Source organism: Macaca fascicularis, chromosome 20 (assembly GCF_037993035.2).
Source record: "Macaca fascicularis isolate 582-1 chromosome 20, T2T-MFA8v1.1".
Classification (NCBI taxonomy): Eukaryota; Metazoa; Chordata; class Mammalia; order Primates; family Cercopithecidae; genus Macaca; species Macaca fascicularis.
Genome location: NC_088394.1, coordinates 85,510,865 through 85,538,599, shown reverse-complemented (window position 1 = coordinate 85,538,599; position 27,735 = coordinate 85,510,865). Strand labels below are relative to the sequence as shown.

General features: G+C 60.8%; 1 protein-coding gene across 4 annotated transcripts; it reads right to left on the bottom strand.

Annotated features, from left to right (window-relative positions):
- Positions 1-817: 817 nt before the first annotated feature.
- CPNE7 (copine 7) lies at positions 818-27,417 on the bottom strand. 4 transcript variants are annotated; one of them, XM_074028073.1, is made up of 15 exons: positions 26,877-27,417; positions 20,329-20,511; positions 13,288-13,362; positions 12,960-13,034; positions 12,304-12,387; positions 11,671-11,760; positions 11,409-11,534; positions 10,609-10,695; positions 10,254-10,313; positions 8,825-8,958; positions 7,662-7,716; positions 6,381-6,432; positions 6,180-6,313; positions 2,739-2,975; positions 818-1,535 (listed from the first exon to the last, which is right to left on the bottom strand). In XM_074028073.1, the coding sequence occupies exons 1-15, from the start codon at positions 26,940-26,942 to the stop codon at positions 1,398-1,400; spliced, it is 1,596 nt and encodes a 531-aa protein (XP_073884174.1). In that variant the 5' UTR covers positions 26,943-27,417; the 3' UTR covers positions 818-1,397. The 4 variants fall into 4 exon arrangements, with proteins under 4 accessions (XP_073884174.1, XP_065393706.1, XP_073884173.1 ...); XM_065537634.1 differs by having other exon boundaries at positions 11,436-11,534; XM_074028072.1 differs by lacking the exon at positions 26,877-27,417 and adding an exon at positions 21,980-22,237.
- Positions 27,418-27,735: the final 318 nt, after the last annotated feature.

Here is a 27,735-nt window from a genome sequence, read left to right as displayed (position 1 = left end):
CACTCACCCTCTGCCCAGCCCCTGAGACCCCCTGACCCGCTCAGGGCCCGAAGCCTTCAGATGTGGATGGAGGGGTGACCTCTGGGCCTCTCCATCCCCAAAGAGACCAACATTGATCCTTCCGAAATTCAGACTGGCCAGGTTACCATGGTGATATCCATGCTGAACCAAGAGCTAAAAATAGGCCCCAGAGAGGATGGACGGAGGGATGGAGGGATGGATGGATGGGTGGACAGATGGATGGAGGGATGGACGGATGGGTGGACAGATGGATGGAGGGATGGACGGATGGGTGGGCAGATAGATGGATGGAGGGATGGACGGATGAGTGGGTGGATGGATACATAGGGGGATGGGTGGGCCTGGATTCAGGATTGGGACAATTTGTTTTTCTCTGACAAGATAATTCAGGGGAAATCTCAAATTCAGGGCGAGGAGGTTCCAGCAGGTGGGAGATGTCCTGGCTCCATAAGCATCTCACGGAGGCCTCACTCAGTGCCCCCAGCCCAGGTCCCTGCGGCGCAGGCCATGTGGGAGGCTCCTGGAACGCCTGCATCATGTCCACAGTCCTCACCGAGCGGGTTTCAGGCCTGGGGAGTCCCAGGAAGCCGAGCGGAACTCCTTCAGGGGTGGAGGCAGCCATGGTGTGGTCCCCGCTCCCTGCCCCTGGCAGCCTGTGCGTCCCTGCATCCCTCCCTGGACCCATTCAGTCCTGGTGGGCTGGGTCTGGGAGAGCCCCTGCCTCAGAAGTGGGCACTCCGGGGGCCGGGCCCAGCCCTCTGGGGGGTTGGGGGAGGGACTGAAGGCACAAGAGAAGTACAAGGGTAAGGTGACACTTTTATTACTCCTGACGCCCCCCCGGCAGAACCCACAGGCCAGCCAGACCCCGCAGACCCCACGGACCTGGGTGCAGAGGCTGGACGGCAAAAAACACAAGGTGGGTGGGGGTGGGGGCACGAGCAGGGACAGAAGGAGGCTAACTGTGGGGACAGGGTGTCTGGGCACCCTGGGCTTTCTCGGGGGCTGGGGTGCTGCCTTGCTGGCCCTCCCCCACAAAGATTAGATGCAAAGCAGAGCCCCCAGTCCGTGCCCCTTCTCGTCGGGGCAGGGTCTCCCCTGGATGAGCTCCCAGGCCCCTCCAAGTCCTTCACGATCTCCCTCCAGCCACCTGGCTCAGGCAGGGCCAGGCATGGAGACCTGTATTTTATCACCCTTCGGCCTCGGGGGCCCCAGACCCGGGCCCAAGCCAGCAGGATCCCAGGAGGACTGGGAGTGGGGCCTGGCGGGGACTGGAGGCTTCTGGGAGGTCGGAGGGAGCTTAAGAGACCCCAAAGGCGCTGGAGACCGAGGCTCCACGGACCCACTGCTCACTGCCCCTCCCCATACCCTCCACGTCTTCATGGGGTGCAGCCTGGGCTGACCTCTCCGGCAGGGACGTCCAGGCCTCTCGGGGCCAGGCCTCTGTGGCTGTAGTACTCCACCACCTGCTTCGGGACCTCGGCCAGCACGCACTTGGCCAGCGCTGCAGGGGATGCCTGGAGGCAGGACAGCTCGGTTACATCTGGGACCTTCGAGATGGAGATCATCCGTCTCCGCACCTGGGTTACATCCTCCAGAACCAGGTGGTGACACCCCCACCAGAGGCTCACCTGGGGCCAGGCAAGCCTTGCTGAGGATGCTGGCCACACGAGGCTGCACATAGGTCATTCCAGCCCCCCAAGCACGGACACAAAAAGTGCTGACGTGGCAAGCGAGGCCACCTCCGGCCCAGACCCTACCCACACTTCCCCAGCAAAGCCCAAGCGTGTCTGTGCGACGTGACTCACCGCAGAGCTTCACGTGTCTGTAACATGCATGTTTCACTGCATAGAATGTCACGTGTGTCTGTCTTCACGCAAGTCTGATGTCTTGCTGTGTAGAACTTCACGTCTGTGTTGTGTGCATGTCTTGCTGTAGGGCACCACGTGTGTGACATACGTGTCTCACCGGGCAGAACCTCGCGTGTGTGCTGTGTGTGTCTCACCAGGGAGAACCTCGCGTGTGTGCTGTGTGTGTCTCACCGGGCACAACCTCGCGTGTGTGCTGTGCGTGTCTCACTGGGCACAACCTCGCGTGTGTGCTGTGTGTGTCTTGCCAGGTAGAACCTCGCGTGTGTGCTGTGTGTGTCTCACTGGGCAGAACCTCGTGTGTGTGCTGTGCGTGTCTCACCAGGGAGAACCTCCCGTGTGTGCTGTGTGTGTCTTGCCGGGTAGAACCTCGTGTGACATGCATGTCTCACCAGGCACAACCTCGCGTGTGTGCTGTGCATGTCTCGCCAGGGAGAACCTCACGTGTGTGCTGTGCGTGTCTTGCCGGGGAGAACCTCACGTGTGTGCTGTGCGTGTCTTACTGGACAGAACCTCACACGTGTGCTGTGTGCGTCTCACTGGGTCGCAGAGGTTGGCAGCGATGGGGGAAACTGCGTGGTGGACCCCAGGAGCCCCTTGTGCTGTTCTCTGCTTGTGTGTAGATCTGACGTTTCATAATGGGGGCCGGGGGGTGGTTCAGGTGCTCAAAGTCCCGGCTTCAGATACGGCTGTCGATTTCAGGGGAAACAGCCCGGGACGCCCCAGACCCCCCAGACCGAAGACGGGACCTGCCACGTCCTCTGGCATGAGCCCGGCCTGGGGGGGTCTTGGGCAGTGGCATGAACAGGGACCCCCAAGTCGGCCTTGACTGAGCCCCTCCAGGACACTCACATTTTTCAGCTCCCGGAAGGGCACAAACTGGACGATGTCCCGGAGCGCGGGCTCACCCCGCGGGGAGCGCAGGACACCGTCATCGCCGTCCAGGACCTGCATGTCGGTGAAGTCGGCGTTGCCCACGCCCACGATGATGATGGACATGGGCAGGCGTGAGGCGCGCACAATGGCCTCCCGCGTGTCGGCCATGTCGGTCACCACGCCGTCCGTCAGGATCAGCAGGATGTAGTATTGCTGGGGGCACAGGGAAGGCGTCAGCAGCACCACCCCTGCCGTGACCCACGCGCCCCGCAGCCCACGGGCCCCCAGACAGCCCAGAGCGCCTCCAGGCGTCCGTTTCCTAGAACCGCCTTCGGAGCGCGGTGCCTGCGTCACAAACATCACGAACAACAGTGGGTCAGAAGCCCCTCCGTGGTGGGCACTCTGTTCTGGGCCTTCTGTGCCCCAGCTCAGGAAATCTCCATGAGTCTCAGGGACGGCTCTGGAGCGGGTCTACGAAGTCCACATTTTACTGATGAGGTCACAGTGCCCGGCTTGGAGGTCTGAGGCCAGAGGAGAAAACTGCAATCCCAGGAGCCAGACCTGGAGCCCGTACACCCTGCTCCAGTCTCTCCAGGGTGTCCACTGTGCCGCACGAGACAGAGTAGAGGCCGGGCGCGGGGCTCACGCCTGTAATCCCAGCACTTTGGGAGGCTGAGGTGGGCGGATCACCTGAGGTCAGGAGTTTGAGACCAGCCTGGCCAACATGGCAAAACCCCATCTCTACTAAAATTACAAAAATTAACCAGGCGTGGTAGTGAGCGCCTGTAGTCCCAGCTACTTGGGAGGCTGAGGCAGGAGAATTGCTCGAATCTGGGAGGCGGAGGTTGCAGTGAATCGAGATCGCACCACTGTACCCCAGCCTGGCGACAGAGTGAGACTGTCTCAAAAAAAAAAAAAAAAAAAAAGAATGAAACTCAAATAAAATCCATTCCCATTGTTTAAAAAAAAAACCCACTCAATAATCTTGCCCAAACTGTGGACAGTGGGAAACAAAGAGAAGGAGGGCTGGCCTGAGCAGCTGCCTCGGGGGGCTGGAACGGCCCTGTCCCCAGGAGAGTGGGAGCCCACAGCAGCCTCCCCAGGGCTGGCCCTGACTGAGCCCGTCCCACTGAGGCAGATGTGTCCTGGAAACGAACAGGGGCCCCAGGACCCTGCTCAGAGTCACTTTCTCCGAGAGGCTCTCCTTTTGTGCCCTCCCCATCTCCCCTCTGAGCCCCACACCTGTGGGAAGAATTACCTGTTTGCAAGGCGGTCTCCAGTCCAGGCCCACAAGCACCCATGGCTGTGCCCAGCCTGGCTCTCAGCCTTCAGATAAACAGCCCATCCTCAGAAAGCCCCCCACCCCCTCCCAACCCCAGATGACGCCCCCACCCCCACTGCCAACTGTGTGAGCACCAGGCCCCAAAACCCACTGAGGGGCCCTGCGAGGCCCGGGGCTTCGTGTCCAGGAGAGGGACCGAGGGCTCAGCCGATCACGTTTGAGTCCTGGTTTCAACCCAGTTCTAACCACAGAAAACCATGTCACGGAAACATAAACACCAGAGGGACGTGCAACGCCAGGGGTGGCGGTTTAGGCGCGGTCAGGTGTCGTGGCAGCTTAAAAAGAGGCCTTATCTTTATTAGCGGCTGACAGTGATATTTACAGATGAAACCGTCTGAGACTCGCTTCCAGACAACACAGGAACATGACGACTGAACACAATCCTGACTCCAGGCTGGATCCCGTGCCAGGAATAATACTGCTTTGAAAGTTACGATTGTGTCAATTAATGAAATTGGAATATAGTCTACGTATTAGATAAAAGTATTGTTATCTAAATTCAATTTCCTGAAATCTGTATTTGTGCTATGGTTATATAAAAGAGTATCTTTGATCTTAGGAAATATACATTGAAATATTAAGAGGTAGGCCGGGCGCGGTGGCTCACGCCTGTAATCCCAGCACTTTGGGAGGCCGAGGCGGGTGGATCACAAGTTCAGGAGATGGAGACCATCCTGGCTAACATGGTAAAACCCCGTCTCTACTAACAATACAAAAACAAAATTAGCCAGGCTCGGGAGGCCGAGGCAGGAGAATGGTGTGAACCTGGGAGGCAGAGCTCGCAGTGAGCCGCACTCCACCTGGGCGACACAGCGAGACTCCGTCAAAAATTAAAAAAAAAAAAAAATTGAAAAATTGAAAAAGAAAACATACAACAACTACACAGACACGAGCAGAAGTGCAACATGTGAGCAGCTGGTGGCCTCACGGGCTGCAGGACCTCAGCGCTCTTGCAACTTTTTGGTGAGTTTAAAATTATTTCAGGCCGGGTGCGGTGGCTCCCACCTGTAATCCCAGCACTTTGGGAGGCTGAGGCCGGTGGATCACTCGGGGGTCAGGGGTTTGAGACCAGTCTGGGCAACAAGGCGAAACCCTGTCTCTACTAAAAATACAAAAATTAGCTGGGCAAGATGGCGGGCAGCTGTAATCCCAGCTACTCGGGAGGCTGAGGCAGGAGAATCAGGGAGGCGGAGGTGCAGTAAACGGAGATCGCACCATTGCACTCCAGCCTGGGTGACAGAGCGAGACTCTGTCTCAAAAAAAAAGAAGAAAAAAAGAGGCCGGGCGCGGTGGCTCAAGCCTGTAATCCCAGCACTTTGGGAGGTTGAGACGGGCGGATCATGAGGTCAGGAGATCGAGACCATCCTGGCTAACACGGTGAAACCCCGTCTCTACTAAAAAATACAAAAAACTAGCCGGGCGAGGTGGCGGGCGCCTGTAGTCCCAGCTACTCGGGAGGCTGAGGCAGGAGAATGGCGTGAACCCGGGAGGTGCAGCTTACAGTGAGCTGAGATCCGGCCACTGCACTCCAGCCTGGGCGACAGAGCGAGACTCCGTCTCAAAAAATAAAAAAAAAGAAAAAAAAAAAAAAGAAAAAAAGAAAAAAAAAAAAAAGGAACAGGCTGGTTGTAGCCCCAGCAACACATACAGGGCCACAGAAACGGTGGCAGAGTAGAGCCCAGCACGGTTCTCGGCACCCTATCATTCATGCAAAGTAAAGACACACAAACAAAATGACAATGCACGTACAGCCAAACAGTAGACACGTGTGCGGCCCTGCGGTGCCCAGAGGAAGAGGAGGGGCAGCCTCGCTGGACCTGTGGCTGTGACCCTGTGAGGCGATGGACAGCCCTGTGCCCGAGATACCCGCAGCTTTGATGCCGACGCAGTCAACCAGCTGGGCCCCCGCCCTCCTGAGTTGTTCGCCTCGGGGCCTCTGTGCTGGCTGTTCCCTCTGCCTGGCTGCCTCCCTAATGTCCAGGCGTTGGTGCACACATAGCCGACCCCACACCACGCATGCACCACGCATGCACCACGCATGCACCACGCATGCACCACGCCCCCCGGGCACCTACAGAGGCTTCCCCAGTGCGCTCCTCGGCCGCCGCCACGCGTGCCACCTTGGAGATGATGGGCGCCACGTTGGTGGGGCCGTAGAGCTGGACCCTGGGCAGACAGTTCTGGTAGGCCTCCACCACGCCCTGGATGCCTGTAGGGGGCAGGGGGTGAGCCCGGCCCCCTTGCACCCCCTCCCCAGGCCTGCCTCGAGCTCCTACCTTCACACTCGTCATCCTCAGGGTTGAAATTGATGGCAAAGTCATGGGACACCTGGGTGGGAGCAACAGGGCTCGGTCATCTGCTCGTTGCAACCCCTCCCTACTGGCCCCACGTCTCTCGGTCAGCTGCTCCCCCCCGGCCCCCATGTCCCCCACCTACTGAAGAGGGCTCCGTCGGCTGCTCCCCCACCCGGCCCCCATGTCCCCAGGTCGAGAGGTAGAGGCTTCGACTTTCTAGGGAAGCCGGACCTGTGGGTGGCCACATGTTCTGCAGAGCCATGAGACAGAGGGGAGGCAGAACCCCTGGCTTCAGCAGTGCCTGATGCTTACATTAGCCAATAAATCCCCACACTCCATGTTTTCTGTTGAAGCCAGTTGAATTTTTTTGTTTTGTTTCTTTCTTTTTTTTTTTGAGACTGAGTCTGGCTCTGTCGCCCAGGCTGGAGTGCAGTGGCCGGATCTCAGCTCACTGCAAGCTCCGCTTCCCGGGTTCATGCCATTCTCCGGCCTCAGCCTCCGGAGTAGCTGGGACTACAGGCGCCCGCCACCTCGCCCGGCTAGTTTTTTGTATTTTTTTAGTAGAGACGGGGTTTCACTGTGTTAGCCAGGATGGTCTCGATCTCCTGACCTCGTGATCCGCCCGTCTCAGCCTCCCAAAGTGCTGGGATTACAGGCTTGAGCCACCGCGCCCGGCCTCTTTTTTTTTTTTGAGCAGAGTCTCGCTCCATAGGCCAGGCTGGAGTGCAGTGGCGCAATCTCGGCTCACCGCAACCTCTGCCTCCTGGCCTCAAGCAGTTCTCTTGCCTCAGCCTCCCAAGTAGCTGGGATTACAAGCGTGTGCCACCACACCCAGCTCATTTTTGTATTTTTAATAGAGATGGGGTTTCACCATGTTGGCCAGGCTGGTCTGGAACTCCTGACCTCAGGTGATCTGCCCGCCTCAGCCTCCCAAAGTGCTGAGATTACGGGTGTGAGCCACCGCACCTGGCTGAAACCAGTTGAATTGTTATGTGCATTAGAGGATTCCAGACTAATGTCCTTCCCCGTCTCCTGAAAGAACATGGAGCTGGCCTCCAGACACCCCTCAAGCTAATAGGTCCTAGGAGGTTAAAGGTCAGCCTCTCTGGCTGGAAGCCTGGAGTTCCCACTTCGCACCCCAATCCCATCCTACAGTCGCCAGTTCCCAGCAGGCAGCCAGGGCTCCCCGGGCCAGGCCGCCCTCTGCCTGGGAGGGCATGGGAAGGGCACAGCTCGGAGGTCCCGGGCTCTGGGTTCTCCTACCTCATACTTGGGCGGGATCCGGGCTCCAAACCCCAGAGCAGAAAATCTCTTGTCGCTGTAAGAGAGGCAGGCGGTCACCGGGGCCGACCTCTCCTGGCTGCAGCAGGGGCCGCTTCTGAGGAAGCACAACTAGTGCCCAAAAGACTAGGGCGGGCCCAGGCCTGGGACCGTGGCAGTAAGCACCTGCCAGAGGAGACCAGGGCCACGCGGGCCCAGGCCTGGGACCACAGCAGCAAGCACCTGCCAGAGGCGGGGAACTGAGGCCCGGGGCGGCAGAGGCACAGGCCAGTGTGCAGGGCACGGTCCTGCTGCCGGTGAAGCTGCCTCCCAACTCCATGCCTGTGCACATGCCGTCTCCCTGCAGACGCCTCCTCAGGGGGCTCCCAGACCCCGGGAGGGGTCCTGTGGGGCCAAGGCACCCACTATGGCCCTCATCAATCCAGACAGAGGGGTCTGTGGGGCAGGGAGCTCAGGGCATCCTCTCAAGCCCCAGGCCAGGGGTCTGTGTTGTGGTGAGAAGCTCAGAGCACAGCGTTTTGTGCCAGGCCCTCCCTGGTAGAGCATCCACGAGTGAGCCCCATGCCCCTGTGACCTCGGTTTGCTCCTCTGGCAAAGCAGGACACAGACGTCCCCCCAGGACCACGTGCAGTCCGTGCGGCAGCCTCCAGTAGGGCTACCCAGCCCTTCCTCACAGAATCTTTTCTTTCTTTCTTTCTTTTTTTTTTTTTTTTTTTGAGAAGGAGTCTCGCTCTGTCACCCGGGCTGGAGTGCAAAGGCATGATCTCAGCTCACTGCAACCTCCGCCTCCCGGGTTCCAGCGATTCTCCTGCCTCAGCCTCCTGAGTAGCTGGGATTATAGGCGCCTGCCACCACACCCAGCTAATTTTTGTATTTTTAGTAGAGACGGGGTTTCACCATGTTGGCCAGGCCGGTCTCAAACTCCTGGCCTCAGGTGATCGACCCGCCTCCGCCTCCCAAAGTGCTGGGATTACAGGCGTGAGCCACCGCGCCCGGCCCCTCACAGTCTGACAAAGTCACAGTGCCCACCTCATGGGGCCCTCAGGCCTGAACTGGAGCCCAGGGGGATGAGGGGAAGGCAGTGGGGCACACCTGCCATAGCTGACCTGGAGCCCAGGGCGTGAGGGGAAGCCGGCCGCACGCACCTGTCATAGTCCTGGCAGATCTCGCCCACGGACACCAGCGCCTTCAGGTACTCATTGGGCTGGTAAGGGTTGATGTAATGCAGGGAGCAGCTGTTCCGCGGGTCTCCGTTGGAGGCGGTGAAGTCAATGGCCACCTGCAGTGGGCCGGGAGCCAGGAGCTGTGCTGGGCCGGGGCTCCCGAACCCGCTCCTGACAGGTAGAGAAACCGCACCCAGAGCGGCCGGGACTCAGGGTCAGGGGCCGCGTGCGTGGGTGGGGCTGGGGGCTGCTGGGGCCACCTCACCTGCTACACAGGGCAGGAGGGGTCTCCTCGAAACCTGCCAACTCCTAGGCTGCCTGGATCCCCGGGAGGACGTGCCACTGGGACCACCCCGGCCTTGTGGGGTCCCCTAGGCTCCCTGGATCCCCGGGAGGACGCGCCACCGGGACCACCCTGGCCTTGTGGTGTCCCCTAGGCTGCCTGGATCCCCGGGAGGACGCGCCACCGGGACCACCCCGGCCTTGTGGGGTCCCCTAGGCTCCCTGGATCCCCGGGAGGATGCGCCACCGGGATCACCCCGGCCTTGTGGGGTCCCCTAGGCTCCCTGGATCCCCGGGAGGATGCGCCACCGGGATCACCCCGGCCTTGTGGGGTCCCCGCCCATCCTTCTTAGCGACCACCCAACCCCTCTACCACCCTCCCCGGCAGGGCCTGAGAGGACCAAGCCTGGGTTGGGTCTCCTTCACGTTTCCCACTTGCTGGCTTCTCCCAAAGCCATTCTGGGGCTCATTCAACAAAAACATGAACCAGCGCATCTGCAAATGACACAAGGGCGACACAGGTGACACGGGGGTGATGGGGTGACACAGGGGTGACACAGGGGCCATGTATCTGTGGGTGACATGGGGTGACCCGGGGGGCTGTGTATCTGTGGGTGACATGGGGGTGACCCGGGGGGCTGTGTATCTGTGGGTGACACGGGGGTGACATGGGGGTGACACGAGGGTGACACGGGGGTGACATGGGGGTGACACGGGGTCGTGCCGGGCTCCTTGGATGACACGTAGCGCCTGTGGCTGGTTCACACCCAAACGCTCACTCCAGCTTCTCCTCCTCCACGTTTTGTCTGTTGTTAAATGTGTTTGTGGAAGGTAAACCCTGGTGATGTCACCTCCCAAGGGGGATTGGGACTGCTTCCTGAACCCCAAGCCTGTTTCCTCGCCTGCACAAAAGGGGGGACCCCCAGGAGCCGCACATGGAGACACCGGCTCACGAGAACCGCCAGTGCCCTTTCACCCCCAGGCTGGGGACCCTCAGGAGCTGGGGGACTCCAGGTATCTGGCCTGGTTCCTTCTCAGGGTGGTCGGCGGGGGTGGGGGTGGGGTGGGGGTGGGGGTGGGGAGGGCGGGGGTGGGGACGGGCGGGGGACAGGCGGGGCCGTGGACTCACGGTGAAGTGGATCTGGCAGCCGCCCATGATGTAGTCCAGGAATGAGTACACCCTGTGGAACTTCCGGCCAGCAGTGTCGGCGGCCACCCCGGCCAGGGACACCGAGGCCAGCGGTGTTGGCACCACCCCCACCAAAGACGCTGAGGCCGGTGCCAGCCGGGATCCAGGCCTCCCTCCCCCAGGCAGCCCAGTCCCTCTCCCTCCTCTCCTCTCCCGCATCCTCTCTCCCCAACCTGCCCCTCCCCAGACGTGCTGGGGCCCACCAGGCCTCTGGTTGAGGGTCCATCCAACAATCAGAGGGGGCAGTGAAGCTCCTCCTGCGGGTTGGGAGGCTTCGGGCACGGCCGCCTCTCACCTTCAGGTCAGCCAGGACGACGGCCCCCGAGTTCTTGTAACTGCGTCTCTTCTGCTTGTATTTGGGATTCACACAGTCCCACTGGGCCTGGCGCAGGAACAAGCAGAGGTCCCCCAGAGTGGTAGCTCTGAACACCCACCAGGGAGACCCCACCCAAGACCGTCCTCAGCAGCGATGGCGAACCCCTGTGTGGGGAAGGGCAGGGCTGCTGCAGGGCAGCCGGAAGGGGCAGCGTGGGTCAGACACGAATGAAGAGGGACCGGAGTTGGACCCCCCACCCGGCATGGCCCCGTCATTAAGCCCAAGGACGCTGAGGCCCAGGGAGCGGGGCAGGAAGCAGGGCCCGGGGTGGCCTCCCCACTGCACCCTCATCTGGCTGCTGAGGGCTGGGCAGGCAGACACAGGGGAGGGCACCGCTTGACCCCACCTCCCACCACCCCCGTGCCCAGCTCCGCCGCTAGACGGTTTCACAGACACAAGCCCCACGAGGGCCGGCCCGGCCCTGGATGGTGCCTGAAAATTTCCAGCTGAACCTGATGGGGGCCACGCCTGCTATGACCCCTCGGGAACCAGCACCAGAGTCCACCATCCCAGCCTTCTCTGGTTATAACAAGTCATTGTCGCCGCTCCCCACAACCCCGTCAGGACAGTGGGACAGGGTTTCACAGCCTCTGTGGTGGGGCCAACACAGGCGCAGCCCAGATGTGCCCCCGCTCACCCGCCCCTCCCCAGAGGCCCCTCCCCTCCACCTGCCCCACCTCCCCCTCACCTGCCCCTCCCCAGAGGCCCCTCCCCTCCACCTGCCCCTCCCTGAAGACCCCCCTCACCTGCCCCTCCCTGAAGACCTTCTGCATCTCCTCGAAGGTGGTAGTAAATTCTCCGATGAAGTCGTGTTTTCCTCGAGAGTCGTAATCCCAGACCAGGCACTGGGGAGCCCAGTCCCCCTCAGCACTGCCCCTTGGGGGCCCCAGGACCCTCCCACCCCTGAGCCCGGGTGTCTCCATCCCCGGCCCACATCCAGGCCACCCACTCATTGCCCCCGTGGTCTGTCCCGTCCCCCACCTTCAGAGGCCTTGTCTCCTCGCAGCTGCAGAGGGAGCTCAGCGAGACTTTGAAGGGCTCCCATACGGGGTTCAGGTTGTTCTTCACCACCTGTGGGCCGGGAAGGGCTGGCTCAGGGGAGGCCCAGGGCCCTGGGATCCTTGGGGCGGACAGAGACCTGGGTGGAAGAGCAGTGTGAGGCGGGCACCGCTGGCCCTGCCCCTGCGTCACCCCAGACAGCGCCGGGGCCCTGAGCTGGGGCTGGCACCCCCTCCCCGCACGAAGCCGTGTGGGGACCCGGGAGCCGCATTTCCGAGCCCCGTGCCTCCGCCTTCGTAACTTCTGCCACCTCTGAGCCACCTGCACTGCTCTCCTCCTTAAACAGATTCATTTCCACTCAAGTTAATTTCTCTCAAAACAAAGCGCTCTCTCACTGCAGTCGCTGAAATCCCATTTCACCTGCAGAAGTGGAAGGGAGGCCTAAAAATAATCACAGCCACAACTACACAAGCCTGTTGGATTCTGGCTACAGCCACGTGGGCCCTGCGCCGGCGGCTCCCTGTTGGAGGCTGGAACTCCTCCCGTGTGGCCAGAGATGCGGGAGGGCTGGGGACAGCCCCTTCCCCTCCCTGGTTGCCATCCCCGGCCGCTCACCTCCGTCCTGTACACCAGCTGCAAGCCCTGGTCGTCGTTGACCCGGAAGAGCTCCAGGAAGGGGTCGGACTTGCTGAAGAGGTCCTGGGGAGAGGCACAGGGGCTGCTGGGCCAGGCACTGTGAGCTCGGGCTTTGGATGGGAGCTGGCTTTGTCATTTCCCAGGGCTCACTTCACGCCACCAGCTGCTAATTCCTCAGGCACCAAACGAGGCAGCAAGTCTGCGCGGACAGCATCTCCTCCCTCCCTCCCACCCCCGGGGATCTGACCACAGCCTCCCCTCCAGGGAGACACCCTACACAGCAGGGTGGGACCCTGTTCTGAGCTGCTCCAGCTCCTCCCCTTTCAGGACGGTGGCCTGGGGGTGCTGGGCCTCTTTCCCCATCACTGAGCAGGGTCATGAGTGGTCGCCACAGTGGGGAGCTGCCCTGGTCCCAGCCCAGCTGCCAGGAGGGGCGGGAGAGCTAATGGCGGTGACAGTGACGATGGTGACCGTGACGGCAGCACGCCCAGCCCCACCCCACGCACACTCCGCACGCTGCACACACATCTCATACGGGGCAAGGTCACGCGAGGTCAGCGCTGGGCAGGGACCGGGTTTTCAAACTGGTTCCCAGACCTCAGCCTGAGCCAGGCATGCCCGGCGCCCGCACTCACCTTGTCATCCAGCTTCCTGGCCCGGAAGGAGAGCTCCACGTAGCCGTTGTTCCCCGAGATGTCCTCAGCGATCACCTGGCAGGGGTACGCCAGGGCTCCAGGCTTGGCCAGGCGGGGCCTGACCCCACCGTGGGGGACCCGAGGCCCCAGGCCAGCCGACCCCACCCAGCCGGGCCTGAGAGGAGGCGTCTGGGTGCCCCCAGGGCTGTGCAGCTGCCGGCTCCTGCAGACCCTCCCTGGACCGCACGCTGCCCATCTTCCACTCGGAACACCCCGGGAGCCACAGCAGCAGGGCCTGCAGGCTGCGGCGGGTGCACCCGGGCCTCACCGTGATGGTGGACTTGCCGGCGTTCCTGCCAAACTTGAGCAGCAGTGGGCGCGTCACTTTCTTCTGGGCCACAATCTGTAAGTCAGAAGCATCAGGCAGGGAGGGGCAGGCAGGGACGGCTCCTGACCCTGGGGACCCCACCGCGCCCTCACCCCGACTCTCAGGCCTGTCCTGTCCCCCCGCCCCCCACCATGGGCTTCCCTGCCCAGGGCCCGGCGCCCCCTTTGCTGCTGCTCTCAAGCACCTGCCGTCCCTGCACGGCCACCACCTCACGAGGCCAGCAGTCGCCCGGGGGAGGCAGAGGTCATCCCACCTATTTACCAGGTGAGAAAACAGGCCCAGGTGGAAGCCAGGTAGCAGCTCACAGCCAGTCGGCGTGCACCTCACAGGTGTGGTGGGAGCCCTCCACAGGTAAGCACGTCTGCCCTGACCCTCTCCAGGCCCAGGTGAGAACCCGCAGAGGCAGAGGCAAAGGCAAGGCAGGTCAAATGGCTCCGGACCCTCAGCCCAGCATGGCCATGTGGGCCCAGGTGGCAGAAAGGGTGTGAGTGAGGTGCCTGCCCGGGGCCCCACCGCCCACTCCTCTGAGAAGGTGCTGAGGAGCAGAGTCGATTGTCCGAGGTGGACTGGGGCTTAGACCCTGGGGCCTCCTCACGCAGCCGGGGCCTCCTCCTCCTCACCAGGCCCTGCTGGCCGTCCGCCCCATCGGCTCTGAGCCCCTAACTGGGGTGGGTGGCGGACGACAGGCCCAGGCCCCTGCAGCCACGTCACCTCCTCAGTGGGGAGCAGGGCGGGGGGGGGCACATGGCCCTCCCAGGCTCCGTGTCCTAAAGGAGGCGGTGATGACCCCGGCAAGCGGGCACACGGCAGTGTTCTCACAACCACCAAGTCACCCACTGGGTAGCAGGTGTGCGCTTCCCACCTGCCCCTCACACCTGCTACTGCCTGGCGGATGCTGGGGGTCCCAGTGAGGTGCGTGGAATACAAAGCAGAGGGGGGCAGTCCCTCCACCCCCACCAGGGCCGGCCCGGCCAGCAGCTTCAGAGCATGCGGCACTTTCCACACAGAAGAGAAAACAGATCCCAGGTCAGGGCTGGGGAAGTCAAATCAGGCTAAGGGGTGGGAAGGCTCTCTTAGGGGTGCAAAGAAGGGGTCCTGGGTGCTGGGAGGGGGAGCCTCGGGCCAGGCCCCCCAAGATTCCCCGATTCAAAGGTTTCCTTCTGGGGTTCCAGAGCCAGGGCCTCTGCCTCACACCTGGGACTCGTCTGCGGCCTGGTTTGCTTCCAGGGAGTGCTCAGAAAAGGAGTGGCCGCCCCGTTTCCGACAGAGCCGGTCCTCAGAAGAGAAACGGGCTTAGGCTAACATAACAGACTCCCCTGCCAGGAAGAGTGAGATCGCTGGTTTGTGCTAACAGCGTTTAATAAGCGCCTCCCGTGCGCCTGGCTCTGGGCTGAGTTACTGTTTACTGCAATCACATGAGGAAACAGCTGAGGCAGAAGTCAGGCGTCAGAGGTCGGGTCAGGCTCAAGCCACAGCACAGGACTGGGTGCCAGGAGCTTCTCCCTTGACCATGGTGCCCTGCAGGGCAGCAGAAGCCCACCAGGGGCCCTCCTCATTGCTTGAAGTTTGCACAGATACACAGCACACGTGCTTATACACACATTCATGTCTGCACGCAGGTGTCCACACAGGCCCCATGCGTGTGCTTATGTGGACAGGCATAGGATGTCCTGTATGGATTATGATATACGAGTGCACCTGTGTGTACATAAAAAGGTGTCCAGGCCAGACACAGTGGCTCATGCCTATAATCCCAACATTTTGGGAGCCCAGGGTGGGTGGATCGGTGAGCCCCAGAGTTCAAGACTAGCTGGGGCAACATGGTGAGACCCCTGTCTCTTTAAAAAATGCAAAACTGGCCGGGCGCGGTGGCTCAAGCCTGTAATCCCAGCACTTTGGGAGGCCGAGACGGGTGGATCATGAAGTCAGGAGATCGAGACCATCCTGGCTAACACAGTGAAACCCCGTCTCTACTAAAAAATACAAAAAAAAAAAAAAAACTAGCCGGGCGAGGTGGCGGGCGCCTGTAGTCCCAGCTACTCCGGAGGCTGAGGCAGGAGAATGGCCTGAACCCGGGAGGCGGAGCTTGCAGTGAGCTGAGATCCGGCCACTGCACTCCACCCTGGGCGACAGAGCGAGACTCCGTCTCAAAAAAAAAAAAAAAAAAAAAATGCAAAACTGGCCGGGCGCGGTGGCTCAAGCCTGTAATCCCAGCACTTTGGGAGGCCGAGACGGGCGGATCACGAGGTCAGGAGATCGAGACCATCCTGGCTAACACGGTGAAACCCCGTCTCTACTAAAACTACAAAAAACTAGCCAGGCGAGGTGGCGGGCGCCTGTAGTCCCAGCTACTCGGGAGGCTGAGGCAGGAAAATGGCGTAAACCCGGGAGGCGGAGCTTGCAGTGAGCTGAGATCAGGCCACTGCACTCCAGCCTGGGCGACAGAGCGAGACTCCGTCTCAAAAAAAAAAAAAAAAAAAATGCAAAACTTAGCCAGGTCTGGCGGCGTACACCTGTAGTCCTAGCTACTCAGGAGGCTGAGGTGAGAGGATTGCTTGAGCCCAGCATGTTGAGGCTGCAGTGAGCCGTGATTGTGCCACTGCACTCCAGCCTGGGCGACACAGTGAGACCCCGACTCAAAAAAAAGCGTGTCCATATTTCTGTGTCCATGCCATCCTCTTCTGTCTGTGCCCTCCCTAACTCCCGGTTTCCTCATCTAAAAAACGGGGAGGACAACAGGATCGATGGCAGGCCAGCTCCGACCGAGGCTGCAGTGGGATGAGTCACGCAGACATTATGTTGGGTAAAAGAATCCCACAGCAGGGAGAACACGCACTGTGATTCATGGACGTGGAATTCCAGAACAGACGAACCAGGTGGGGAGCTGGCGGCAAAGGGGCGGAGGGAGCTGGGGGTGATGGAATGTTCCGTGTGATGGGTGAAATGTTCTGTGTGACGGGTGACGGGATGTTCCGTGTGACGGGATGTTCCGTGTGACGGGATGTTCCGTGTGATGGGTGATGGGATGTTCTGTGTGACGGGATGTTCCGTGTGATGGGTGATGGGATGTTCTGTGTGACGGGATGTTCTGTGTGATGGGTGATGGGATGTTCTGTGTGACGGGATGTTCCGTGTGATGGGTGTTCCGTGTGATGGGTGATGGGATGTTCTGTGTGACGGGATGTTCTGTGTGATGGATGTTCCGTGTGATGGGTGATGGGATGTTCCATGTGACGGGATGTTCCCTGTGATGGGATATTCCGTGTGATGGGTGATGGGATGTTCTGTGTGACGGGATGTTCCGTGTGATGGGTGATGGGATGTTCTGTGTGACGGGATGTTCTGTGTGATGGATGTTCCATGTGATGGGTGATGGGATGTTCCGTGTGACGGGATGTTCTGTGTGACAGGATGTTCCGTGTGATGGGATATTCCGTGTGATGGGTGATGAGATGTTCCGTGTGATGGGTGATGGGATGTTCCGTGTGATGGGTGTTCTGTGTGATGGGTGATGGGATGTTCTGTATGATGGGTGTTCCGTGTGATGGGTGATGGGGTGTTCCGTGTGAGCAGGTGATAAGGATGTTCCGTGTGTTCCATGTGACAGGTGATGGGATGTTCCGTGTGAGCAGGTGATAAGGATGTTCCATGTGACAGGTGACGGGATGTTCCGTGTGATGGGATGTTCCGTGTGATGGGAAGTTCCGTGTGATGGGTGTTCCGTGTGATGGGTGTTCTGTGTGATGGGTGATGGGATGTTCCGTGTGACGGGATGTTCCGTGTGAAGGGATGTTCCGTGTGATGGGATGTTCCGTGTGATGGGTGTTCCGTGTGATGGGTGTTCTGTGTGATGGGTGACGGGATGTTCCGTGTGACGGAATGTTCCGTGTGAAGGGATGTTCCGTGTGATGGGATGTTCCGTGTGATGGGTGTTCCATGTGATGGGATGTTCCGTGTGATGGGTGTTCCGTGTGATGGGTGTTCTGTGTAATGGGTGACGGGATGTTCCGTGTGATGGGTGTTCCGTGTGACGGGATGTTCCGTGTGATGGGTGTTCCGTGTGATGGGATGTTCCGTGTGATGGGTGTTCCATGTGATGGGTGTTCTGTGTGATGGGTGACGGGATGTTCCGTGTGATGGGTGTTCCGTGTGACGGGATGTTCCGTGTGATGGGATGTTCCGTGTGATGGGTGTTCCGTGTGATGGGATGTTCCGTGTGATGGGTGTTCCGTGTGATGGGTGTTCTGTGTAATGGGTGACGGGATGTTCCGTGTGATGGGTGTTCCGTGTGACGGGATGTTCCGTGTGATGGGATGTTCCGTGTGATGGGTGTTCTGTGTGATGGGTGATGGGGTGTTCCGTGTGATGGGTGTTCCGTGTGATGGGTGATGGGATGTTCTGTGTGATGGGTGATGGGGTGTTCCGTGTGATGGGTGTTCCGTGTGATGGGTGATGGGATGTTCTGTGTGATGGGTGTTCTGTGTGATGGGTGACGGGATGTTCCGTGTGATGGGTGTTCCGTGTGATGGGTGACGGGATGTTCCGTGTGATGGGTGTTCCGTGTGATGGGTGATGGGATGTTCTGTGTGACGGGATGTTCCGTGTGATGGGTGTTCCGTGTGATGGGTGATGGGATGTTCTGTGTGACGGGATGTTCCGTGTAATGGGATATTCCGTGTGATGGGTGATGGGATGTTGTGACGGGATGTTCCGTGTGATGGGATATTCCGTGTGATGGGTGATGGGATGTTCCGTGTGATGGGTGTTCTGTGTGATGGGTGATGGGATGTTCTGTATGATGGGTGTTCCGTGTGATGGGTGATGGGGTGTTCCGTGTGAGCAGGTGATAAGGATGTTCCATGTGACAGGTGATGGGGTGTTCCGTGTGAGCAGGTGATAAGGATATTCCATGTGACAGGTGACGGGATGTTCCGTGTGATGGGATGTTCCGTGTGATGGATGTTCTGTGTGATGGGTGTTCCGTGCGATGGGTGTTCTGTGTGATGGGTGATGGGATGTTCCGTGTGATGGGTGTTCCGTGTGACGGGATGTTCCGTGTGACAGGATGTTCCGTGTGATGGGTGTTCCGTGTGATGGGTGTTCCGTGTGATGGGTGTTCTGTGTGATGGGTGATGGGATGTTCTGTGTGACGGGATGTTCCGTGTGATGGGATATTCCGTGTGATGGGTGATGGGATGTTCTGTGTGATGGGTGTTCCGTGTGATGGGTGATGGGGTGTTCCGTGTGAGCAGGTGATAAGGATGTTCTGTGTGATGGGATGTTCCGTGTGATGGGATGTTCCGTGTGATGGGTGACAGGATGTTCCGTGTGAGCAGGTGACAGGATATTCCGTGTGACGAGTGATGGTCAGGTGTGTACAGTCACCTAAACTTGTCAGTCTCAACCCTTAAGATTTATGCATTTTGTTGTAAAAAAAATTTTTTTTTTTTTTTGAGACAAAGTCTCACACTGTTGCCTGGGCTGTTGTGCAGTGGTGCGATCTCGCTCCCTGCAACCTCTGCCTCCCGGGTTCAAGCAATTCTCCTGCCTCAACCTCCCAAGTAGCTGGGGCTACAGGCACACACCACCACACCCGGCTAATTTCTTTTGTGTTTTTAGTAAAGATGGGGTTTCGCCATGTCGGCCAGGTTGGTCTTGAACTCCTGACCTCGTGATCCCCCCGCCTCGGCCTCCCAAAGTGCTGGGATTACAGGCGTGAGCCACACCAGTCTCGGCAAGGTGTGAGGATTCAACGTGCAGCACAGGACGTGTTTAGCGCAGTATCCGGCAATGCCCTGCACATCAGCAGATACTCTGGTCATGACTTGCAGAAGTCACTTTTGGGCTGGCTGTGGAGGCCGTAACCCAGAGGGCATCACCAAGGGCAGTGGCCACCATAGGACCTGCTGCTCACAAGGAGGCTTTTCTTTTCTTTTCTTTTTTTTTTTTTTTTTTGAGACAGAGCTCAATCTGTCATTCAGGCTGGAGTGCAGTGGTGAGATCTCCACTCACTGCAACCTCTGCCTCCCGGGTTCAACTGATTCTCCTGCCTCAGCCTCCAGAGTAGCTGGGATTACAGGTGTGCGCCACCACACCCGGCTAATTATTGTACTTTTTGTAGAGATGAGGTTTCAGCATGTTGGCCGGGCTGATCTCGAACTCCTGACCTCAGGTGATCTGCCTGCCTCGGTCTCCCACGGTGCTGGGATCACAGGTGTGAACCACACGGCCAGCCACCAGGAGACTTTGAGGTGCTGCTATGGAGCGACTGCTGCATGTCATGGAAGTGAAAACACAAGATGCAGAACAGGGAACATAATTTGTGTTTTTTTGAAAAAAGAGGAAAAGTGGGCCGGGCGCCGTGGCTCACGCCTGTAATCCCAGCACTTTGGGAGGACAAGGCGGGCGGATCACGAGGTCAGGATTTCAAGACCAGCCTGACCCACACGGTGAAACCCCATCTCTACTAAAAATACAGAAATTAGCCAGGCATGGTGGCGGGCGCCTGTAATTCCAGCTACTCGGGAGGCTGAGGCAGGAGAATTGCATGAACCCAGGAGGTGGAGCTTGCAGTGAGCCGAGATCGTGCCACTGCACTCCAGCCTGGGCAACAGAGCTAGACTATCTCAAAACAAAAAAAAAGAAAAGGAAGAAAAAAGAGGATAAGTGATAGGCTTGTTTGCTTCTGTGAGAATCTCTCTCTGGACAGTGTCCAGGGACCTGACAGCAGCTGGACGGGGCAGGAGGCAGGCACTCCACAGCCTTTTATACCTTCAGGCTTTGAAACATACGAATGCATTGCCCAGTTCAAAATTACATGTATATTTTAATCTAATAAGGACTGTTCAGGAGAAGCTGTGGAGGGGCAGAGCCAGGCTGGCCACCCCAGCAGGGTCTCTGCGGTGCTGGTACATCAGCCTTGAATCGGCTGTGGCCCCCACACCAACCGCCCTCCTCCCTCCGAGGGGACGGGGTACCCACCTGCCCCAGGGTGCATTCCATGCCCCCCAGGAAGTCGTCCTCCTGACAGCTGAAGCCGCTGGGCCCATGCGTGTCATATACCTCAAAGCGCAGCCTCTGCACCTCCTCGAAATAGTAGTCCACGGTGAAGACTTTGGAGAACACGGGATGCAGGCTGCTCCGGACCACCTCAGTTCTGCCCACCTGCAGGTGCACCCTGTGAGCTGACCCCACTCGAGGGGCTTCCACCCCAGGCTCCAGCCCTGTCTCCCCTCTGCCGCTTACCCACACCCACACACCCCAGGAGGACTCACACCCTGGGAAGACCTCCTCCTGCCTGCTCTCTGTCCATGGAACTGTACTCCCGAGGGCCACCCTGGGGGTCACCCCTGGCCAGCTGTGGGCTGCAGCTTCTCAGCTCACACCCACCACTGTCTGCTCCACCCTCAGATCACAGATGGGGAAACTGAGGCTCAGAGAGGATGAGAAGGACATGCTGACTCGGGGGCGAGATCAGATTCACACCCTGGGCTGGGCAACCCTGAAGTGCAGGACGCTGCCCAGCACCAGCTGAGTGGGGAGGGGGCGTAGGGTACAGGGGAGCCCTCCCTCCTGGCTGGGGTACCACGGGCTCACCAGCCTCTCCCATCCGGCCCAGTTCCCTGGTCAAAATGCTCCCCAACGACAAGACCCAGCTAGGCCCGTGGGCTACTCATCTCAGAATCCCGAAAAATCCTGCACCTCAAACCAAGGGCAAGCATGGGCCACCCGTACAGCTCAGGCTCTGAGGGGCGGGCACGGGGCCTCCTGGGGGAGCCGGAGCCGCGGGGACAGGCGGTGGGGGCGGGGCAGGCCCTTCGCCCTCAAGGCCGATGACCGGAGACGCCACCGGGTGACAGCGACCCAGGACCTCGCGACGCGTCCCCTCCACCGCCCGAGCAGCCGCTGGGGTCCCCCTGCCCACCGCGCCCGGGCCCGCGCTCTGGAGTCCGGGGAGACCCCTGCGCCGGGGAAAAGCGCTGGCGCGCCGCGTGGACTGGGGTTCGAGCTCCAGCTCCTCCACCCGCCGCGGCTTCGCGCCCCGCGTTTCTCACCCTTTCGAGGTGAAGCCACACGTTTCACGCGAGATGGTGACCGAGGAAGCGCCCATCTGGCGCCGGTCCCGTGCCCCTTCCGACCCCAACCGCGGACACACCGGGGTCGCCTGAGACCCACGTTGGAGCGGGAGCCCCGGAGGCCTGAAGGTCCGCCCCGCAGCGCGCGCCCCCTCGGGCCTGCTCCCGCCCCGTGGTGAGGACCCGACCCCAGCCCAGCCTCCCCGCCTCGTCGGCCGGCGCCCCCCACCCCTCAATCTCCTCTGCGCCTCTTGGTCCAGCCCCCTGCCCGCGCCTCACGCCTGGACGCTTCACTCTGGCCCAGGGCCCCCTCCCCAAACCCTGGGCCGCACCCCTCGCCGCGGGGCACCCCCTCTCTCCGAACCCCGCCCGCCGCCGCCTCCTCCAGCCCAACCCCTCCCCTCCGCTCTGGACACCCCCCCAGACCTAGCAACCCCCAACCCTGACCCCGATCTGAGCCCCAGCTCCGGGGGGCCCCCGCCTTGCGCCCCACTGGCCTCAGCGCGCCCGCTCGGGTCTCCGCATCCCCAGCTCGGCCTCCCGCGCCCCGGCCCTACCTGCACCCACTGGCCCTGCGCCTGCTGCAGCAACGCCACGCTGGGGTCGGACTTGGTGAGCGGGTCGCGGTCCAGCAGGTGCCGGCAGCTGAGCCGCAGTTCCACCTTCGAGGCGCAGGGCGCGGGCAACCCCGCGGGGGCCGCCGCCGCCCCGCGCTCCGAGCCCGCGCTCATGCTCCCGGCGTTCGGGGGCCAGGCTGGGCGCACGGAGGGGCCGCTGCCCGCGAGTCGGCGCCGCCGCGGCGCCCGGGAAATGGTGGCCGGCCCAGGCGTGGCCGCGCTTCCCTGAACGCCTGCCCGGCGCGGGCGCACGTGGCTCGGGCGGCCGCCGCGCGGGGACTGCAGGGGGTGGGGCGCGGCCGGGGGGCGGGGCCGGGGAGGGGCGCGGCGGGAAAGCGGGGCAGGGGGCAGAGGCAGGGGTGCCCCTTGGAGATCCCCGGGAGGAGACAGCTTCTAATTCCCCGGGGACCCCCCCACCAACTGATAGCTTTGGGGTTAGGTCGGGCGCGCCCTCCCCGGCTGTGCGCATCCCCGGCCCAGGGACCCGCTCCAGGCTGGAGGCTCCGAGCTGCGCGGGGCCTGAGCCCGGGTTCGGACCCAGGCAGACCCTGGGAGGCGAGGGGGGGACCCCAGCTTGGCACCAGATCCCCACACCCTTCCCGGATCTCTCGGATCCCATCTCCAGGTTCCGTTGGTTTCTGGTACTCGCCACCTCCATCAACAAGCATTTAGTGGGCGCCTATTATGTACCGGCGCCGCGCTCGTCTGGGGCTGGAAGGACCGTCCCGGGGGGCCGAGGGCTGAATCGGGGTCTGACTCGGAGGGGTCCGCGGGGCACGGTCCACACCAGTTCCCCGAGGCCGGGGCGGGGCCAGCCTGGGCTCCGTGGGGGGGCCCGCTCCGCCCTGAACTTCATTCCAACCCCACCTTCCCCATCACCGGTCCTGGTGGAGGGAGCAGCAGAAGAAGAGGCGTTGGCGGGGACAGAAACCACCTCCCAGCCCACTCTTTTTGCCAATTTCTGCTTAAAAATAGGGCACAGACCTCGCCAAAAGCCACGGGGGTGGGGGGCGAGGGTAGTGAAGGGGCGGGAAGACCCGGCGCTCCGGCTCAGCCTCAGCAATCAGGACTCTAGAAGGAGACCCTGGGGTCAGAGGGGGCCGCCGCCGACAGGGCGAGGAGGCTCCGGGCCTGGGAGGAGGAACGCGGTCGGATGGCGGGATTGCACCGGGCGCAACTGCAAGGCAGGGAGGCCCGCACGGGGCTGGCAGGGCCGGGAGAGGCCATGGAGCCCAGCTCCTGCCTCCCTGGGAGGTCGGCTAAAGAGGTGAGGAACGGGTCAGGGCGCGGCGAGGCTTGCAGGGCCCCTGCTTCTGTCTCCCCGGCCTCTGGGCCTCCTCCCTAAAGCCGGGCAGTGGGCGGAGGCCAGTCCCGCTCTCTAGAGACCAGCCTGGGCCTTCCCGGACCTGTGTCCTCCTCAGCCCAGCCTCCCAGGCTGCCGCGAAGCCGCATCCTCAGTCCCCAACCACTTCCATGGGAAAAGGAGAAATTCAGGCAAAGGGTGTAGGCGCCCAGGCAGCTCCGGCAGGCACGTCCCCCTGGGTTCCAGCAGCCCTGGGACAGCTTTCCCCAGACCAAGCTCAGCTTCCTGCTCTGACCTCACCCGAAAGCTCCTCACCACCGCCGTGAGGTTTGCTTGTCTGCAGTGTGGAGTGAGGCCTAGGTCACCCAGGCTTTCTGGGGGGGGGGTGCAGGGCTTAAACCTGGAACACCCCAGTTCAGCCCTTGGCCGTCACATAGCGGCACCCTGGCAAAATAACAGATGGCTTCCAAGCAAAGAATGCAGGGAGCCAAGAAAGATCACAGTTTGGGAATTTGAGTCTCTGAAGCCCAGGGAGATTTTAATCGACCCACTGGGGTCTCCAGCCACAGCCCTGGGCCAGCTTGGTGTCTCCTGGCTGACAGCTGACCACAGCCTGCTCTAATGGAGAGAAACCCCAGAAGAAAAAGCCAATTTCCCTGTAGCACTGGTGTCTGCACACTGCCTGCCCCTGCTCAGGGACCAGCCCGCAGTAGCCCCGGGAACAATGGAAGACACTGCCCCCCCACCGCACCCCTGCAGTGTGGAGCCGTCTTTCTGAGGCTCCCCCTCCCAGCTTTTCCTGCAGGGCCAGATGCAGGAAATGAGATCCTCCCCATATACATTCAGGAATAATCACCGTGTTCCTTGTTGAAATATTAGGCAATGCAGATAGGGAGTAAAAACAAGCTTCCAGACCCCAATGCAGCACCATCACCTCCTCATAACTATCCCTCCAGCTTTTCTTTTTTAATGTGCAAATTTCTTTTTATTGTCCAAAAAAAGGTGCATAACTCTCAGAGCCCTTCCCACTCTTGAGAGGACTCTTCAGTGTCTGCACGCCAGGCTAGTCACGCGGGCCAGTCTCAGGACCCCACGCCAGGCTCGTCACGCGGGCCAGACCCAGGACCCCACACCCAGGACCCCACACCTGGGACCCCACACCCGGGACCCTGCCTGGCACGGTCGGGGCACCGTAGATGTTGGAGCAGGTGGTTTGTGTTCTGTAACCTGATTTTTTCTTTCGTATTGACAATATTGCATTCAATGGGTAGCCTGGATCCCCTCATCACAGGGTCACCCACGAAACACTCTGATTAGCGCCGACCCCCACGGCTATCCAGAGGCTTACACATGGTCAAAGCAGCAATGACACATTCATGCCCAAGTGCTCTGCCCGGCTCACCTGGCATCCGGGACTCAGATACTTTGCTTTTCAGGCTCAAGTGCCTCTGCCTCCTCCAGCCTCTCTCACCACCCGACTCCTACCTATCCTGCAAAGCCCGGCCCAGTCTGAACCACCACCGGAGTCCTACCTATCCTGCAACGCCCGGCTCAGTCTGAACCACCACCCGACTCCTACCTATCCTGCAACGCCCGGCTCAGTCTGAACCACCACCCAACATCCCTCCCTGGGCTCCCGGCCCACACATCCACAACATCAGTTCCACTGTCCAGGGCTGTGCTGCCCATGACCTTGTCCACCCTGGACCAGGAATCCACTGAGGCCTGAGTTAACACCAGCACAGGTTCCAACACAGAGTCTAAGACAACAAACTCCAGGTGGATCAGCAAATGAAACGCAGCTCTGACGGCTGCTCCCTGGTCCTGGATCTGCCTCGAGGGTGTCATCTCCATCTGGTCAGAGTCCCCATCTCCCATTTCAGTCACACTGACCGCGAGGCCAACTGGGAGCAGGGAACCCTGTCCAGGGCCTCCAGAGGTTCCTGGCAGACCCCAGCCCCACGGCCACTGCCTTGAGGGGCATCCCCTGAAGCCAGTGCTCTCCTCCACACTTGGATAGCCCCTTGTCCCTGAGCCAGGTCCAGAGCCCATGGCCTCCTCCCTGGCCGTCCTGAGCACACAGCTGGTGCAGCCCATGGCCAAGGCTCGGTCCGGGGGCTCGGTCCCCACCCCTGAATGCAGGGTCCTCAAACCTGCCCTTCATATGGAGAGATTGTCCCGGAAACTGCCTCAAAACGAGAAATTGCAGAGGGTGGGGGTTACTAACAGGATTGTTTAACAGGAAACAGCTCTCCACATGTCCGGATGGGTGCTGCTTTTTTTAACCTGGTTGCAAACCTACCCTCTTCTTTTCTTTCCTCCTAAAGAAAGGTTATTTTATCTTAGAACATCTGCAACCTGTCTGGATCAGACCGTCTTCCTGCAGGATCTGACGTTGATCTTATTTGAGAAATCGACTATGCCCAGAGGCGGCCACGCCGGCTGTTGGCTGAGACAACACACCTGGCCGGTCTCAGATCCCTGGTGACCTTGTTACAGCCTCAGAGACCTGGGGACTGATGAGGGGTCCTTCCTCCTCCACCACACTCAGCACATGCAGGCAGGCATGAGTACACGCCACACACGTGTGTGCCAAATACCGCAGACATGTGCACGCACTCATGGAGAGACAGCCCACACGCAGACACGCCAGGCACCCGAGACACACAAGCGCAGGCACAGGCCACGTCCCCTTCCTCCACTTCCTTCTCCCAACACCGTCTTCTGGGTGTGGACAAGACCCCCTTCTTCTCCATGCACGTTCTCACGTGCAGCCCCGGACCGACATCCCTCCTGCCCCTTGTCTGCATGAAGCCAGGAGCGGACCGTCCCAGCCCCTAGCATCTCTGCCCAGCTGGAGACACCACGGCTGGTGGGAGACACGGCTCAGAGAGGGCATTCTGGTGCCTGAGGCCACACAGCAGGGGTGGAGCTGGAACGTAGAACCCAGCTCAGAACCCAGCGCTCACACCTTCCTCGGCCTGTCCAGGTCCCGGGGTGCCTCGATGGCTTTGCTGTCCCTGCCCAGAATGTTTCCAGAGACCCCGAGGAGAACTTTCCATGGAGGGGCCCAGTCCTCACAGCTCCTGTGCAGTGAGACCCAGGGGTCAGGGCCCCTGCCCAGGACTGCACGCTGGGGACACCGTCCGGGACTGGTTCTTCCTCACCCACGTGGGCCCTCCTGAGCCAGGACCCCTCTGTGCTCAGACCCAGGCACCAGCCATCCCAGAGTTCCCCAGGACTCGGGCTCCTGGTCCCACTGTCCCCACTCCTGGGTCTTCTCTTCTTCCCAACTACCAAGCCTGCTGACCAGCAGTGGCCCTGGGCCCCCCGACCACCTCCCCGGCCCCCTGACCACCTGTGCCCGTTCACCTCCCCCCGTGCCCACTCACCTCCCCCCGTGCCCACTCACGTCCCCCCGTGCCCACTCACCTCCCCCCGTGCCCATTTATCGCTCATCTTCCGTTCCCGTTTACCTACTCCCGTCCCCACTCACCTCCCATGCCCTACTCATCTCCTTCCATCCCCGCTTACCTCCTCCTGTCCCCAGGGACCACCTCTCCAGCCTGTGGACCACCTGTGCCCACTTGCCTCCTCCATGCTGCCCTTTTGCAGACTTGGCCGGCCTCCCCACCATGCTAACCCTCTGGACCTCACTTCCTTCCAGTGTCCTGTTGACTCCCCAGAACCAACCCCTATAATCCCGAGGTGCTGCCAGGAGGCCTTCTGACACTGGGCGGCTGCTGTCCACGAGGTCTGTGCACTCAGATGAGCAGCTCAAGCCCGAGTTGAGCAGGGCCTCGGAAACCACCGGGCCTGTGAGTGCCAGCTGCTCATGACAAGCAGGCTCTGGCCTGGGAGAAGGCCCGGCCAGTGGTGCCACTGCTGCTGGGGGCTCTGTACCCAGCCTGGGCCAGCCCCTCAGACAGCAGCTGTGTGGCCGTGGCCATGCTCTGAGGCTCTTCTGAGACCAACACTCTCTACCCCAGGGCAGCCCCTCTCACAGCGCTGGTGCCTCTGTGGCCGCGTGCCTTCCTGTTGCCCGCCCGTCCCCTCGGCCAGCGTGCTCCAAGGTCAAAGGAGGCTTCCGGGAGAGCACAGTGTTGGGTCCGGCCCACGCTTGAGGGAGGGGCTCGCACAAGGGTAAGCATCAGAAGGTGGGCACCAGAGGGGTGGCTGCTGACCACGGGGCCAGGGCAGGAGCAGAGAGGCCCGGAGGAGACTCTGGTCCTGTGGGAGGTGATGGCAGGCAAGAGCCGCGTCCCCGGGGCTGGTGTCCTCAGCCCCATTCCAACTGATGGACGTCCTGGTTTTAGTCTTGCTTGAGTCATGGGAGGCTTTTGATGCTATTCTTGGTAAAAAGCCGGCCTGGAATGTGCTGCTCGGACGCTTC

Bases quoted from the DNA above. Each gene is read 5' to 3' on its own strand.
- CPNE7 (XM_074028072.1), bottom strand. From the start codon at position 22,153: ATGAGCGCGGGCTCGGAGCGCGGGGCGGCGGCGGCCCCCGCGGGGTTG. The intron at 7,717-8,824 runs GTGCGTGCGGCC...CCTCTCTTACAG, and splicing joins ATCTGCCAGGACTATGACAG to CGACAAGAGATTTTCTGCTC. The intron at 1,536-2,738 runs GTGAGTGTCCTG...TCCTGCCTCCAG, and splicing joins CCTTCCGGGAGCTGAAAAAT to GCATCCCCTGCAGCGCTGGC.